The sequence below is a fragment of the Rana temporaria genome, chromosome 13, assembly GCF_905171775.1.
Source record: "Rana temporaria chromosome 13, aRanTem1.1, whole genome shotgun sequence".
Taxonomy (NCBI): domain Eukaryota; kingdom Metazoa; phylum Chordata; class Amphibia; order Anura; family Ranidae; genus Rana; species Rana temporaria.
Window position 1 is genome coordinate 32,220,329 of NC_053501.1, and position 18,240 is coordinate 32,238,568.

Sequence of the window (18,240 nt, forward strand, 5' to 3'; positions counted from 1 at the left end):
GCATTTGTGCGCAATTTTAAAGCATGTCGTGTTTGGTATCTATGTACTCGGCCTAAGATCATCTTTTTTATTTCATCAAACATTTGGGCAATATAGTGTGTTTTAGTGCATTAAAATAAAAAAATATGTATTTTTGCCCAAAAAAATGCATTTGAAAAATCGCTGCGCAAATACTGCGTGGTAAAAAAAAATGCAACACCCACCATTTTAATCTGTAGGGCCTTTGCTTTAAAATAATATATAATGTTTGGGGGTTCAACTTAACTTTCTTGCAAAAAAATAATATGTTTTTATGTAAACAAACAGTGTCAGAAAGGGCTTTTTCTTCAAGTGGTTAGAAGAGTGGGTAATGTGTGACATAAGCTTCTAAATGTTGTTCATAAAATGCCAGGACAGTTCAAAACCCCCCCAAATGACCCCATTTTGGAAAGTAGACACCCCAAGCTATTTGCTGAGAGGCATCTCGAGTCCATGGAATATTTTATATTTTGACACAAGTTGTAGGAAAGAGAATTATTATTATTTTATTTTATTTTTTTTGCACAAAGTTGTCACTAAATGATATATTGCTCAAACATGCCATGGGCATATGTGGAATTACACCCCAAAATACATTCTGCTGCTTCTCCTGAGTACGGGGATACCACATGTGTGAGACTTTTTGGGAGCCTAGCCGCGTACGGGACCCCAAAAACCAATCACCACCTTCAGGCTTTCTAAGGGTGTAAATTTTTGATTTCACTCCTCACTACCTATCACAGTTTCGGAGGCCATGGAATGCCCAGATGGCACAAAACCCCCCTAAATGACCCCATTTTGGAAAGTAGACACCCCAAGCTATTTGCTGAGAGGTATGTTGAGTATTTTGCAGATCTTGCTTTTTGTCACAAAGATTTGAAAATTGAAAAAAGAAAAAAAAAATATATATATATATATCTTTCTTCATTTTCAAAAATAAATGAGCGCTGTAAAATACTCACCATGCCTCTCAGCAAATAGCTTGGGGTGTCTACTTTCCAAAATGGGGTCATTTGGGGGGGTTGTCTGCCATCTGGGAATTCTATGGCCTCCGAAACTGTGATAGGCAGCGAGGAGTGAAATCAAAAATTTGCGCCCTTAGAAATCCTGAAGGCGGTGCTTGGTTTTCGGGGCCCCGTACGCGGCTAGGCTCCCGAAAAGTCCCACACATGTGGTATCCCCGTACTCAGGAGAAGCAGCAGAATGTATTTTGGGGTGCAATTCCACATATAACCATGGCATGTGTGAGCAATATATCATTTAGTGACAACTTTGTGCAAAAAAAAAAAAAAAAAAAAAAAAGTTTGTCATATTCCAGCAACTGGTGGCAAGATATAAAATATTCCATGAACTCAAAATGCCTCTCAGAAAATAGCTTGGGGTGTCTACTTTCCAAAATGGGGTCATTTGGGGGGGTTGTGTGCCATCTTGGCCTTTTATGGCCTTCAATACTGTGATAGGTAGTGATCGGTAGTGAGGAGTGAAATCAAAAATGTATGCCCTTAGAAATCCTGAAGGCGGTGCTTGGTTTTCGGGGTCCCGTACGCGGCTAGGCTCCCAAAAAGTCCCACACATGTGGTATCCCCATACTCAGGAGAAGCTGCAGAATGTATTTTGGGGTGTAATTCCACATATGCCCATGGCATGTGTGAGCAATATATCATTTAGTGACAACTTTGTGCAAAAAAAAAAAAAATTGTCATATTCCCGCAACTTGTGTCAAAATATTAAATATTCCATGGACTCAACATGCCTCTCAGCAAATAGCCTGGGGTGTCTACTTTCCAAAATGGGGTCATTTGGGGGGGGTTTCTGCTATTTGGGCATTTTATGGCCTTCAAAACTGTGATAGGTAGTGAGGAGTGAAATAAAAAATTTGCGCCCTTAGAAATCCTGAAGGCGATGCTTGGTTTTCGGGGTCCCGTACGCGGCTAGACTCGCAAAAAGTCCCACACATGTGGTATCCCCGTACTCAGGAGAAGCAGCAGAATGTATTTTGGGGTGCAATTCCACATATAACCATGGCATGTATGAGCAATATATCATTTAGTTACAACTTTTTGTAATTTCTTTTTTTTTTTTTTTGTCATTATTCAATCACTTGGTACAAAAAAAAAAAATATTCAGTGGGCTCAATATGCCCCTCAGCAGATTCCTTGGGGTGTCTACTTTCCAAAATGGGGTCATTTGGGGGGATTTTGTGCTATTTGGGCATTTTATGGCCTTCAAAACTGTCTTAGGTAGTGAGAAGTGAAATCAAAAATTTGCGCCCTTAGAAATCCTGAAGGCGGTGCTTGATTTCCGGGGCCCCGTACGTGGTTGGGCTCCCAAAAAGTCTCACACATGTGGTATCCCCGTACTCAGGAGAAGCAGGAGAATGTATTTTGGGGTGCAATTCCACATATAACTATGGCATGTGTGAGCAATATATCATTTAGTGACAACTTTTTGTAATTTCTTTTTTTTTTTTTTTTTTTTGTCATTATTCAATCACTTGTTACAAAAAAAAAAAATATTCAATGGACTCAACATGCCTTTCAGCAGGTTCCTTGGGGTGTCTACTTTCCAAAATGGGGTCATTTGGGGGGGTTTTGTACTTCCTTGCTATTTTAGCACCTCAAGAATTGAGATAGGCAGTCATAAAATAAAAGCTGTGTAAATTCCAGAAAATGTACCCTAGTTTGTAGATGCTATAACTTTTGCGCAAACCAATAAATTTACGCTTATTGGCATTTTTTTTACTAAAGACATGTGGCTGAATACATTTTGGCCAAAATGTATGACTAAAATTGAGTTTGTTCGATTTTTCTTATAACAAAAAGTAGAAAATATCATTTTTTCTCAAAATTTTCGCTCTTTTTCCGTTTATATGGCAAACATTAAAAATCGCAGAGGCAATCAAATACCATCAAAAGAAAGCTCTATTTGTGGGAAAAAAAGGACGCAAATTTTGTTTGGGTACAACATTGTATGGCCGCGCAATTACCAGTTAAAGCAGCGCAGTGGAAAATTGTAAAAACACCTCTGGTCTTAAGGCTGACAAATGGTCCGGTGGGAAAGTGGTTAAACAACTGTGGCTCTTCTGATGCTTATATGCACTCATCTCCTTTCATTTTAATGGAAAGTTTTTACTCTGGCGGGATAAGTGGAGTGCAGATCTTCCACTGGAATGAATGGAGACTACAGTATGCATACACAAAGATTTTCAAGAACAAGCCATGTGGTAATAAGAGGAGCTCTAGTCCCCCCTCCCGAAAAATTAAGTCAGCAGCTACAAATATTGTTGCTGCTGACTTTTACCATAAGGACACTTACCTGTCCAGGGATTTAGCGATGTCCTCACCCAAGCCGATCCTTCAATCAGCTTTGGGTACAGGCACCGGCATCTTGAGTAAGGGGAGCTGATTTCCTACAACGCGTGTGCGAGCTGTGCTTTGTGGAGGGTCCTACAGTCTTCTGGGACCTGTGATTTGTTCCAGAAGGTTGTGGGGGGAAGGAGGGTGGCCAATCTGAATAGAAGTGGGAGCGGGTGATTGTAAACCCACTGTTAACACTTGCACCTACAGGTAAGCCTAGATTAAGGCTTACCTGTAGGTGCAAGAAATATCTCCTTAACCTACACGGTTAAGGAGATATTTTCACAGAAACGGGCACCGCTGTCTACGGCGCATGCCTGCCGTAGACAACGGCGCACTGAGCGGTGCCGTTTTAATGAATGGCATTAAGGGGGTTAATGCCGTGTTTTTGCGAATGCGCGGGGACCTGCCACTCCCGCGCGCATGTGCGGGAGTGACGTCATCACCGCTCCGGACAATCACAGCCCCGGAGCGGCGATGACAGGAAATAACGACGAGGGCAAATGGCGGCGGCGGTGGACGGGACCGTGGCGGACTTCGATCTTAGGTAAGTGACACATAATGAGCTAGTATGCTGTGCATACTAGCTCATTATGTCTCTCTTGCAGTTGTATTTAAAAAAATAAAAAATAAAAACCGAGGGTTTACTTCCTCTTTAAGAATACAGAAAAGATCTCTGCAGAACACGGACAGGTTGGTGTAGGACTTTCATTTGCTGAAAAGCATCAAAAACAAAAAACAAAACCACACTTTATTAACGCTGTGCTGCATTTACTTTATGAAAGTGAAAACCCCCTTTAAAAACTTGTGTACACTGGCTGACAATCTATTCAGGATTCAACAATACTAAAGGCAGCCATGTGGATATGCAGTTCTATTAAAATGCATGCAAAATACAAAATCTCAGTGTAAATAATCTATAATGTCTAAATTCCTAAGAAACATAAAAAAGGCCTTTTTACTTGACAGCCTAACACTCACAGTGGGTCCTCCTCCATGCATTTTTAATGCTCGGACTGTGGCAACCAAAACCACCGCACAGGGGCACAGACCAGAATATCTACACTTGATGTTGAAAAACTTTTCCATGCCAATGTCTGCTCCAAAGCCAGCTTCTGTCACTGCAAACACACAATTGCAGGTGATTATGAATATGAAATAAACAAAACACTCTACTAATCTACTTGGGAAGGCAACCTACCTACAAATCCATCTGGACCAACCAGCTTCAGGGCTATTTTATCGGCCAGTATGGAGGAGTTTCCGTGAGCAATGTTAGCAAAGGGTCCAGCATGAACAAACACGGGATTTCCCTGAAAAAGAGAACATAACCATGAAAAAGATTCATTCGAAGATGGAGCAAGTTATTTTCACAGAGCACTTGTAACAATGGTAGGACTTACCTCTAGTGTCTGCATCAAGTTTGGCTTTATGGCATCCTTCATCAGTACAACCAGAGCACCACTCACTCCCTGAGAAGAATGAAAAGGCAGCTTACTCACTGGCCATATTATACATTTTCTTTAAAGCCTATCCACCAAAAACTGATGCTGGAAAGCCAATCCACCTGACTTTCAGGGATTCTAATTGTGAGATCTGTTGGCTTGAGTTATCGGTTCTAAACACCTGCTGTGGCCATTAAAAGGGGTTCAAATGGGTTCCCACGCTCCCTGTATTTATTTTTTATAAGAGAGTAATAAAGAAGGAGGGTCTAGAACAGCCTTTCTCAACCTTTTTACCCAAGAGGAATCCATGAAATGATTTTCAGGTCTGAAGGAACCCGTTCTAAAACCAATTCATTATTGGTCGGTGGGTAAAATGTCCCTTACATTTGTAGTTAGTGAGAAGAATGCCCCCCCCCCTTACAGTGATAGTCAGAATGCAATCTATATAAACAGCTAAAAAGATCTTTCAAGCAGCTGGCTCTGCCAAAACTTTGGATGCACCATTGGAGGTCAAGCAACCACAGCTCAAGGAACGCCTAGTATCCTCTGAAGGAACTGAAGGTTTGCTAATCTGACAGAACACCTGCAGTCAGAAGATGGCGGCAGCGGACATCTTACTAGACCCAGCTACGTCTGGAATTTCACAGTCATTTTAGCAATATAAATAAATATAGTGAGTGACATCTGTGATGCTGTTTGGATGTTAAATTTTGTAGGAAGGTGGTGGAGGCCACGTTGGTACACCCCACACTACACATCACTAAACCTTTATGCCGCGTACAGACGGTCGTTTTTTGTGATAGAAAAAAACAACGTTTTATGTGATGAAAAAAAACTTCGTTTTTACACGCGGTCATTTTAATTGACAAAAAACGACGTTTTGAAAAACGACACAAAATTAATTTATTTTTGTCGTTTTTCACAAGACATAAAACTACGTTTTCCCCACACGTTTTTTTTCATCACATAAAGTGATGGTGTGTACGCGGCATTAGGCTTTCAAAATTAAACACCAAACCACAGATGTTAATATACTATAATTATTTATATACGCTCACTTTATTGCTAAAATGACTGTGATATTCAAGACATAGCTGGATGTACTAAGATGTCTGCTGCCGCCTTCTGACTACAAGTGTTCTGTCAGATGAGCAAACCTGGCAGAGGTGGAACACATGCACAGCTGACGGAACGTCACTTCCGTTACCTAATCTGATGGGTCGCCAATTCTGAAGGAACACCGACTGCCAATCACTTTCACAGAGCCGGCAGGACTGTGCCTACCCCCTCCTCTCGTGCTTCCCGGCCTCACCTGCTTTTACCGGAGTCCTGGAACACAACCGCCGGCTACGGGAGAAAGATCGCTCTGAGACCGAGTCAAATCCATACCTCGATCTCACATGCAAACAACGAAACCGGAAGTGATGCCACTTCCGGTTTCAGAGGCACCCTTTTCTGGCCAGTACAGTCAGAGAATACTTCTAACCAAGCTGAACTGTGCTTGGTTAGATGTGTGAAGGGCAGGGGAGACATTGGGGTCCATTATTCCCCTAATGTCTCCATGAAGAGTACCTGTCACCTTCCTGATGTTATCACACAGGTTTATTAAATAGGAAGTCTTCCTCTTTTATTGTACCTACAGATAAGCCTATAGTAAGGCTTACCTGTAGGTACTGTAAATATCTCCTAAACTTGCACTGTTTAGGAGACACTTGCTATATACGCTGCCACCAACGTCATCGGTGCATGCGCACTGAAGGAATGGTCTGCTCATGCCGTTTCTTCAGAACCTGTGCCGTGTCCGGTGGCACCTGCGCGCAAGTGACGTCATTGCGACGCCGGCCAATCACAGCACCGTAGCCCGCAAACCTGGAAGTAATCCAGGGAAATATGTCGGCCGTGGGAGCTGAAAGCGGGCGACACTGCAGGACAAAATTTGGAGATTCTTTTCCCCGGAGGTTTACATCCTCTTTAACCCCTTCTTATAGCAAAAATAAAATAAAAAATAAAATAAAAAAAGTTTAAAAAAATAAAATTATAATAATAAAAAAAAAAAGATGCTGTAACTCCCATATGTAAATTGCAGTGGAACCACACATGGGACATATCGCCACGAACATCAGAGTGGGAACAGAAATTCTAGCACAAGAGCTCCTAGTTAACTCTAAACCTACAGTATGAGCTGTAAAGTCTTTTAAAATGTCACCTATGGTGATTTTTGGACACCATAGTTTTTGGCGATATTGCAGGTGCACGCAATTTTAAGACATGGAATATTTGGTATATATTTACTTGCTGTAACGTCATCTTTTATATTTGAACAAAAATTGGGTAATATATTCTGTGGTTTTGCACTTAAATTCATTTTATTATATATTTTCCCCTGAAATTAGCATTTAATAAACATTTGCGCAAATATCACCTGACAAAAAAACTTTGCAACTATCGCATTTTGATTCTACAGGGCCTCTGCTTTTAAAAAAGATCTAATGTTCTGGAGGATTAAAAAATTTTATGGCCAAAAATTATGATTATTACATGTATGCAAAAAATAAAAAAAATTGCTCTGGAGCCGAACTGGTTACAGCTGGAGCTGCTGAATCACGTGATCAGACTAAAAAAGGGTAAGTATATTTTTTTACATAGGGTAGACAGCATAGGAGGGAACATTTTTAAGAAAAGTTAGTTAGTGTTAGGCTCCAATTCTACTTTAAAATGCCATGTTTGTGAGACGGGATGCAGGCCAGTCTTTACGATAAATTAATCCATTATGGAAATGTTGTTGATAATAAAGACACACAGGATAAAGTTGGTTTACAATATCACACTATTTTGTGCACTTCTTTTCCTTTATTTATGTTAAAACCGCCCTGGATTGCATTGCCTGGAAACGGATACCTACCTGTTTGATCCTTGGGATCCTACCTAAAACGCTTTTGCCAAAACACGAGAGTGTGAGGCAAAGTGTTGCGGTGAGTGCGCAGTCTACAAGGGTGGTGGATTCACTTTCAACACTTGGGTGTGGTGGAGGAAAAATAGAAGATTTGTTTTGTGATATTACGCACTAATCACAGTTTCATTTGGATTCTTCATATTCATGGACCCATAGACTTTTTTTATTGTCTTTGTGCAGTTCTATGATCGTATTTGCACTGTTATATATATATATTTTTTCACATATAAGGTGGTAATCACTTCATCTGTTTATTCAGTTAAATTGTTTATGTGATTAATTATTTATTTGTTTACATGCGCTGCTTTATTTACACATATTGACACATTATACACTGGGGTGTCATTATAGGTATTGTTTGTCACATTTATATTTTTGCTAAGAGCAGCAGCTATAGCTCACCACTATATGTATTTCATTTATATATTTTGATTCTTTTGTTTATCTCCAGTCGAGCGCAGTGGGGGTGGTTCATAGAGGGCCTTGTTTTTTACCACCATTTTCTCATTATATATATATATATATATATATATATATATATATATATATATATACATATATAAAATATTTTTTTGCAGAGACCCCTTTTTGCAGAGAGACTGTTATTACAAGAAAGCCGACCGTCATCTCCAAAAAACAATACCAGGTGATGCCTGCAGCTGCAGGCATCACCCGGTACAACCCCATCCAAGCCGAAGGCTGCATATTTGCGTTAAGTCGATGTGAAGGTGTTAACCAAGAAAAACAAAGTCAATTCCTTTAATTAATGAAACAGACAAAAAAATTCTGTGTCTTACCAAGTCCTCTGTAGTAACTGGATCTCCTTGTTTGCTGGTGGCCACCACCATCTTGCCCAGTCGTTCCCTCATGTCACTTAAAGAACTTGTAAGGGCCAAAACAGCCATAATTTCACTTGCTACTGAGATGTCAAACTGGGCCTGCATAGAAGAGTGATCATAAAAACAGAAAAGTAAAGAAATACAGATAAATTTTACAAAGATCAAAACATATTTTAAACATTTCATCACAGTTGCTTTCTTTTAAACCCTAGGTTTGTGTATTGCCAGCCACAGCATCCTCGTGGGCTGTGCTTTATGAATGGCAAAGAATACAAAGGGGGAGGAGACACAACATCAGTGCTTGTGTTTGAAGTACCTGGGTGGCCAAGCACCAGCATCGTGTGGTAAGGAGGGTAGTTTTTTTTTTTTTTTAAAGCCCATGGCATGTGAAACATACTCAAAAACTGTGGTAAGGAGGGGAGTGATGCACTTGCTACCCCATTTGTCCTCTGCTCCCAATGGCTGGAAAAGCAAGGAAGGAAATTAAAGGTATGCGCTACTCTTATTATTTAGGTTATGGATACATCTACTGTATAGTTAGAACAAAATATTGATATGTCTGATTATATACAGTACATAGGTCAGACAATATTAAGGAACATTACCGTCCGAGTAAAACCCTTTTCTGTTGGGGATTGACCAATTGTAATCTTTCTCAGGAATCGATCATTTGTGTCCATTACTGTAAAAAATAAAGGCCATTAATATTCTTTGTATACACACAACAAAACACATCCAATGTACATGTGTTTTAAATTTCCAAGTTGAACCATTAATATTAAACAACTCTTATGCCTCGTACACACGACCGTGTTTCCCGGTGGTAAAAAGTCCGCTGGGAAACCAGAGGGGAAAACCGAGAACCTGCTTGGTAACTTTTTCCCCCCTACACATGACCGGGTTTGCCGAAAGGAAAACTGCTATGAGAGCTTTGGTCGGGAATCCCAGCCATGTGTATGCTCCATCGTAGTGTTTCCCATAGGAAAACTGCCGGGTTAAAAACCGCCGGAAATCCCTGCGGGAAAAAAGGAAACATGTTCTCTTTTTTTCCCCGCAGTTTTCCTGTCGGGGAAACTACGATGGAACATACACACGGCTGGTTTTCCCGGCGAGAAAACCGATAGTGTGTATGAGGCATTAGTATTTGAAGTCACCTCCTATCAACCAGCAACACTCCCTATATTCCAGCCATGCTACACATGTAGCAAGAAATACATTAAAAAATTTAGCAGTTACACATGAATGTTAGATGACCGTCTAACTGGCTCTGGCACCTACCATTATAACAGATCAGAGAAGAACTGCACTGTTTATGGCAGGAAAATCAGTGTCACATGCATTCAAGTGTTATGCTGCATACACACCATCACTTTATGTGATGAAAAAAAATGACGTTTTTAAAAACGTCACTTTAATTGACTGTGTGTGGGGGAAAACGTTGTTTTATGTCTTGTAAAAAACGACCAAAAAAAATTGAAGCATGCTTCAATTTTATGTGTCGTTTTTCAAAAGTGCACTTTTTACTTCACAGAAATTGACCGTGTGTAGCAAAAAACTTCGTTTTCTAAGACGTTTTTTCATCCACGCATGCCCAGAAGCTACTTATGAAGCGAGCTTCAATGGTAAAACGTGGTGGAACGTAACCTCACTTTGCAAGATCATTGTGAGAAAACGATGGTGTGTAGGCAACTTCGTCTTTGAAAATTGAAGTTTCAAAAACGTCATTTTTTACTTCACAGAAAGTGTCGTTTTTTTTCATCACATAAATTGATGGTGTGTACGCGGCATTAAGCTGGCCATACATCATACAATTTTCTTATTTTTTTTTTTCTTTAGATTTACCTTTAACTATGTAGTAAAAGGGCCTGCCTCATTAAATACAAATTGAAAGTGTTTAGATTTGACCTGATATTATATGGTTTTGGAAATCAGTCTAAAGGAAATCTACAGAAAAAAAAAATTGTATAATGTATGGCCAGCATTGCTTCTATCAATGGATTACTTCCACAGAATACTGGGAACCCAAAACTTGGGGTGCGCTATAATACCGTATTTGGCGGTGTATAAGACGACCGGGCATATAAGACGACCCCCTAATTTAACATTTTTTTAAGATTTTTTGCCAGTACACATCGTATAAGGCCCCCCCCCCCCCCCCTCTGAGGCTTCTGACGCTTCATATGTCTTCCTTCTGAAGCCATATTCTTGTTCCTTCTTGCTGGAGCCAATCACGGCAAGCGATGTATTCTATTAATGAATACAAAGCCTGCTTGGATTGGCAGAGGCTGCAACATCAGCCCATGCCTCTCTGACTCTCAAAGCCAATCCGAGCAGGCTACTGTATGTAGCCTGCTCGGATTGGCAGAGGTTGTTACTCCAATCTGAGCAGGCTCTGTATTCATTTGAATACATCGTTCACTGGGATTGGCTAAGTGGTATATACTGTATGTAGCCAACGCTACATACAGTATTACCGCACATCCAGCAGTCATCCAAGCAGCTGACCCGGCGTATAAGACGACCCCTGCTTTTTGGCCAGATTTTTTAAGTGTAAAAGGGAGTCTTTTACGCCAGCAAATACAGTAATAGCAAATCATGACCAGAGCTACAGCCTCCTGCCACACCTGCACCTTTCTACTGACCAGTAAGCCATTGCACCTGAAGGATGCAGTTTAACTGTAAAGCCCCGTGCACACGATCGGACCTTTGTCCGACCAAAATCCCATTGGTATTCCAACGGAATTCCATCGGAGTAAAATAGAACATGTTCTCAATCTAAACTCCGGTGAAATTCATTGGAATTTCCGATGGAATTACTCCAATGGGGCATACACACGGTCAGAATTTCCAATGGAAAAAGTCCGTCTGACTTTTTCCACCGGAAATTCCGATCGTGTGTACGGGGCTTTAAACTGATTATTCACACATTGATTTTTCACGAGTGTTCTAATAAGTCAGATGTTTGAAGTCATTGTTTATGGCAATGCAAACATTATATTCACCTGAATCAATGTGATAATTTTCAATGTAGAAACTAACTACAGAGCTCAGTCTACAGCTGATAATAGTGCAGTAATGAGTCTCTGCTGAAGCCTTTCCAGATCACAAAAATATTCATGAGATTGCCACTCATGTGCCAAGCATATAATTTGCCTTTCTTGCAGAATGTGAGTTCAGGATTTGAGTCTCTTAACAAACCTCCTGCTATTTATAATCAGCAATGACAAAAATCTGGCTCTCTGGGTGAAATAACAAAGACAAAGCCAAATCTGCCATCTGTTTACCACCTTCAGTGATTTCACAAAGAAACTAATGGTTGACTGGCAGTACCCATTCACTCAATGTCAGGTGTGAATGCTCGCTGGGTGACTCTTGAAGCTAACTGAGACAATAATGTGCCCGCCACCTACCTAAAAAATCAGGTTCAGTCAAATGGAAATAAATCACTGCTACTTTTTGTGATCGTATCAGTCATTATATCCTGTGAGAAAGAAGTGCCTTTAATGAAATACTTTGCCAGTGTTTCCAAAAGTGATGAAAGTTTATCAATGGTGCAGTGCTTCTTCACTAAAGGCCGGGTGCAGCAGGATTCAGGGACAAGTATATAGAATAGCTGCAGGGCTCAGAGAGAACCATAGGTGGGATACTTCAGAGCATTTAAAGAACTAAAGCCAGATACTGCAGGGTTCAAAAACAAATAAAGGCCGGTTGCTGCAGGGCTCAGGAACAAGTATTGACTGGATGCTACAGGTCTCAGTGAGAACCTTAGCCCAGATGTTGCAGGGCTTAGGAACAACCACAGATACAATGCTGCAGAGCACTTGGAAAACCAAATTATGATACTGCAGGGTTCAGGAACAGCTATAGGCAGGATGCTGCAGAGCTCAGCAACATGTAAAAGCTGGTTTCTGTAGGTCTCAGGGATAACAATAGGTGGGATTCTGCAAGGGTATAGGATGAGATGCGGCAAGGCTCAGAGCAAGTATAGCCGGATGCTGCAGGGCTCAGAGAGAACCATGGGTGGGATGCTGCAGGGCTCAGAGAGAATCATGGGTGGGATGCTGCAGGGCCTCAGAGAGAACCATGGGTGGGATGCTGCAGGGCTCAGAGAGAATCATGGGTGGGATGCTGCAGGGCCTCAGAGAGAACCATGGGTGGGATGCTGCAGGGCTCAGAGAGAACCATGGGTGGGATGCTGCAGGGCTCAGAGAGAATCATGGGTGGGATGCTGCAGGGCTCAGGGAGAACCATGGGTGGGATGCTCCAGGGCTCAGGGAGAACCATAGGTGGGATGCTGCAGGGCTCAGAGAGAACCATGGGTGGGATGCTGCAGGGCTCAGAGAGAACCATGGGTGGAATGCTGCAGGGCTCAGAGAGAATCATGGGTGGGATGCTGCAGGGCTCAGGGAGAACCATGGGTGGGATGCTGCAGGGCTCAGAGAGAACCATGAGTGGGATGCTGCAGGGCTCAGAGAAGACCATGGGTGGGATGCTGCAGGGCTCAGAGAGAACCATGGGTGGGATGCTGCAGGGCTCAGAGAGAACCATGGGTGGGATGCTGCAGGGCTCAGAGAGAATCACGTGTGGGATGCTGCAGGGCTCAGAGAGAACCATAGGTGGGATTCTGCGGGGCTCAGAGAGAATCATGGGTGGGATGCTGCAGGGCTCAGAGAGAATCATGGGTGGGATGCTGCAGGGCTCAGAGAGAACCATGGGTGGAATGCTGCAGGGCTCAGAGAGAATCATGGGTGGGATGCTGCAGGGCTCAGAGAAGACCATGGGTGGGATGCTGCAGGGCTCAGAGAGAATCACGTGTGGGATGCTGCAGGGCTCAGAGAGAACCATAGGTGGGATTCTGCGGGGCTCAGAGAGAATCATGGGTGGGATGCTGCAGGGCTCAGAGAGAACCATGGGTGGGATGCTGCAGGGCTCAGAGAGAACCATGGGTGGAATGCTGCAGGGCTCAGAGAGAATCATGGGTGGGATGCTGCAGGGCTCAGAGAGAACCATGGGTGGGATGCTGCGGGGCTCAGAGAGAACCATAGGTGGGATTATACGGGGCTCAGAGAGAACCATAGATGTGATTCTGCGGGGCTCAGAGAGAACCATAGATGTGATTCTGCGGGGCTCAGAAAGAACCATAGGTCAGTCAGTGTTGATAGGGGAATCCCTAAACGGAGCCATTGTGTTCTCCTGGCAGGAGATAGGGGCGAGCTGCCCCAACCAGGAGAACACACAGTGAATATTGCTAGCAGCTATAGACACTGGCAATAATCTCATGAAAAATCTGATAGGCTGGGTGTACCCAAGTTGATCAAATGATCAATCAGCCTGCCTATATGTGGTTTGAATCTCAGCCGATTCCTGTTTAACCGGCTAAGATTCAAACTGTCTATGGCCAGCTTAAGTGCCTAATTAGCCTCTTGCAATCCCCTATACAGCAGCCCTAAGGTAGGAGAAGGAGGGGTAGGGCTGACTGCCAATCAGGTGTGATGAATGAAAATGTGTTCACAGGGAACATGATCATAGAAGGAGAACGCAAAATGAGCAGAAAGGTGACTTCATCAATTTACTGCTGCTCTTTCGCTGTCCAGTCAGACTAGCCATGGACAGAAGACACTACTGTATTCTTCAGCTATCACTGTTGTCATCTATCTGGATGTGTTGTGTGACAGAGCTGTGTAAATCTCTAGACTGGGTGGACAGAAATACAAATCATTTGGCAGGTAAAATAGCTCTTAATTTAATTTATGTATTTAGCTGATCGGTCTGGAGTTCAAATTTATGACTCTGAAGCTCTTGCCTAGATACCTCTCTGCCACGTGATGGTGTCTGGATCGATGTCAAGGCGTACAAACTTTGTGATTTCTTCTCCTGTTAAAGCTGCAGGGTCTGTCTTCTCAATGCCCAGTCTCTGTGCAAATGAAGTTATATCAATACAATGAAATAATCTTGTTTTTCAAATTAGATCAGACAGTCAACCAAGCCAGTACATTTTGTTTCGCTCATTGGAAATATTGGGCTATAGCACACGCCAAAAGAACAATTCAGTGCGAAATGATGTTTGTTACATTGCGTGTTAGTTTCGATACGCAGGAAAAGAAATGTGTGATTAATGGGATTTAGCTCATTTTGTTCCCATTCCCTAAAGTCTACAGACTGTGAAGCAATAAGAAGACTGAAGATTAGCTATTCCTTATTTCACTCAAACCTCGTACACACAATCGGGTTTCCCGGCTGACTTTTTACCGCCGGGAAACCTGAGGGGAAAAGCCGAGAACCGTCTCAGCAGCTCTTTCCCCCTACACACGGTCGGTTTTCCTGGCAGGAAAACTGCCATGAAAGCTCTGGCCGGAAAACCCGGCCCTGTGTATGCTCCACTGCAGTGTTTCCTATAAGAAAACTGCCGGGAAAATGACCGCCGGGAATCGCGGCAGGAAAAAAGAGAACATGCTCTAAGTTTTCCCGTTTCCTGTCGGGAAAACTGCCACGGAGCATATACACGACCAGTTTTCCCGGTCAAAAGTTGTTACGGCAGTTTTCCTGGTGGGAAAACTGGTCGTGTGTACGAGGCATCAGACAAATTTTTGGACACTAGAAAAACCTGAATTTATTGGAACAGAACCTATGACCATAGCTAACAATCAGCTTTAAATGTCATTTTCTTACCCAAGTTAAAATCTAGCTCTTTTATTTTACTACATCCCTGCGGGGAGACGCTATGTTCCCCGCAGGGATGTAGTCCCAAGGGAGGGGGCGAGCCAGAACGGATCGGATGATGGGGGCAAGCTTACTGAGGAGGAACAGGAAGTGAGAAGTTCAGACAAAGAAAAAAAAAACATTTAGGCATCCGCGGATCAGTTCCAGCAGATAGATCCGGTCGTGTGTACGGCCTAGCGGACATTTCCCAGCGGATACAAATCCAGCCGACGGATTCCCAGCGGATAAAAATTTCTTAGCATGCTAAGAAATCTATCCGCTGGAATCCTGTCCAGCGGACTGATCCGGTCGTCTGTACAGACTCACTGGATCAGTCCGTCCGCTCCCATCCCTCGCATGCGTCGTAATGATTTGACGCATGAGTGGAGGTATTTACCTTCCAGGGTCGCGCACGTCGCCGCGGCCACGTCACCGCGGATGTATTCCGCGGGGATTTCGATCTGATGGTGTGTACAGCCATCAGATCCAAATCCGCCAGAGGATTTATCCGCTGTCGTCTGTACGAGGCCTCAGAAGGGAAATGGAAGGAAAAGGTAAGTGAACCAACAATGCACTAGCTTAAAAGAACTTATTTAGAAAATAAAAAACAAACCTTTACAACCCCTTTAAAAGAAAAACTAATTGCAATCCTTATGTTAGCCATACACTAAATTTAGTTTAGAATGACCATTTCATATCTCCAATTTATTAAATTATCAGACTGTTAGGATGAAATATCACTGTGGCCTGGTTCACACTTGTGCGATGCCAGACTTTGCATGTAATTCGCAGCGCACTGCTGTGCACATTACATGCGATGTCTGTGCGGTGCTATATCAGCCATACAGATAGTATGGCTGATATAGCACCGCATTCAAACCAAACACATACAGGACCCTTTTTTCTGTTCGGACCAGAATCGGATCCCATGTGTGTTCATACATATGCGATCTGATACATGTCCAAACTGTCATTCGCAGTGCGATACGCGAGCTGAAATGGGGGTGTCATTAAGATATAATGACACTTCCCAGCAGTTCACATATGGCAGTGTGAACGGCAGTGCGAGTCTGTGCGATGCAGGAAACCGTAGTGGATTCGCAGGGTTCTCGCATCGCACAAGTGTAAACTGGGCTTTAAAGTACCCATAGACATTAGATGGAGGTTGGAAAATTCAATAGTTTGTGGTCACTTTGTGAAATGACTGCAGCACAAACATGAACAATCACACCAGGAAAGGCTTTACGTTTATGGCCTGTGCACCCCCTTCTGATATTAGCCCTCTCTTGGGGTAACAATTGCAATCAACTCGGAAAACCTATCTTGGGTGATTTATTTTATTTCTCATATGTTTTTCCGAGGATCTTTGCCCAGGTCAGGGGTGGACTTTAAACAAAGAAGCATTTCCTAATATAACAATTAATGTGCAATGACTAGCACGTTCTACAAATACTTTTCTAATCAGGCATCTCTTTCACATCCATCCAATATAGTCCTGTTTTTTTAACAACGTAGGCTGAATTTGGCATTTACCTTGTATAATGAACTATTCCATAAAAATCCCTAGCATAATTATTAGTCATCACCACCTATTGATACTTCATGCACAAATATCCATTTAAGGGAAAAATAAGCAATCTTGGATGTTGCTATGGAGATTTCTACGTCACAGGAAATCCTCTGTCTACACAGGTGTAAAGGGAGTGCTATCACACACATGGCCACTATGTCTTGTCATGCTTTCAATCTGCCTGTCTCATTATAATAGCACAATCCAGAAATGGCATTAAAGTGGATGTAAACCCGAATTTTTTTTATTTTTATTTTTTGATGTCACAATGTAGAGTATAATGCCCCGTACACACCATCACTTTATGTGATGAAAAAAAACGACACTTTCTGTGAAGTAAGAAATTACGTTTTTGAAACGTCAATTTTCAAAGACGAAGTTGCCTACACACCATCGTTTTTCTCACAATGTTCTAGCAAAGCGAGGTTACGTTCTCACCACTTTTTCCATTGAAGCTCGCTTCATAAGTAGCTTCTGGGCATGCGCGGGTGAAAAAACGTTGTTTTAAACGACGTTTTTTTACTACACACGGTCAATTTCTGTGAAGTAAAAAATGACGTTTTGAAAAACGACACATAAAATTGAAGCATGCTTCAATTTTTTTTGGTCGTTTTTTACAAGACATAAAATGACGTTTTCCCCCACACACGGTCAATTAAAGTGACGTTTTTAAAAACGTCGTTTTTTTTCATCACATAAAGTGATGGTGTGTACGGGGCATTAGATTTCCTATCATCTGTGCCCAGTCTTGCCACACAGAGTTAATCCAGCTCTGAGCAATCCTCTTTTATTGTTCGGTGAAATAAAACAGACTTACAGAGAAAAACCTTAGTCCATTCCGCCCCCTTGCTGTGAGTGACAGATTATTTACATATCTCATGCACTAGCCTGGAGACAGGCATTATTTTTTAATTCCCATCCCCACTCCTTTTCTGAAGTCATGTGGTTACTTTTCTGGATTTTGACTGGATGTTAGTTATCATAGCAGAATTTAGTGTAAGGAATACACAGGAAAAAATGCATGTTGACAAGGAGAGTGTAGAGAAGGGCGGGGAGTCTACTGACATCAAGACTCCACCCACAGAGCCTGCAGTTTTTCAGTTCTTATAACAGACATAGGGGAGACATTTGACAGGTAAAGATACATGCAGGAGGCATCTATATCCTTATAGATCAGCACTATGGCAGTAGTTTAGAAAGGATGAGAGCGGGTTTACATCCACTTCAAACTACTAAAGCCCAAACCCAGCTTACTATCTAGCTATATATACACAGGCCCAGATTCAAGAAGCAATTGCGCCTGCGTAACCATAGGTTACACAGCGCAATTGCTTACTTGCCCCGGCGTTACGAATGCTCC

The 18,240-nt window shown here is 42.3% G+C and overlaps 1 protein-coding gene across 1 annotated transcript in view; it reads right to left on the reverse strand.

Moving 5' to 3' along the window:
* The window catches only part of MTHFD1 (methylenetetrahydrofolate dehydrogenase, cyclohydrolase and formyltetrahydrofolate synthetase 1), a 117,151-nt gene that overhangs the window by 34,584 nt on the left and 64,327 nt on the right, over positions 1–18,240 (reverse strand). The window contains exons 16-21 of the mRNA XM_040332917.1: positions 14,423–14,525; positions 9,217–9,293; positions 8,570–8,710; positions 4,778–4,846; positions 4,576–4,687; positions 4,356–4,495 (exon numbers count right to left, since the gene is read on the reverse strand). Coding sequence (XP_040188851.1) covers positions 4,356–4,495; positions 4,576–4,687; positions 4,778–4,846; positions 8,570–8,710; positions 9,217–9,293; positions 14,423–14,525 — 642 coding nt within the window. The remainder of the gene's footprint in view (positions 1–4,355; positions 4,496–4,575; positions 4,688–4,777; positions 4,847–8,569; positions 8,711–9,216; positions 9,294–14,422; positions 14,526–18,240) is intronic.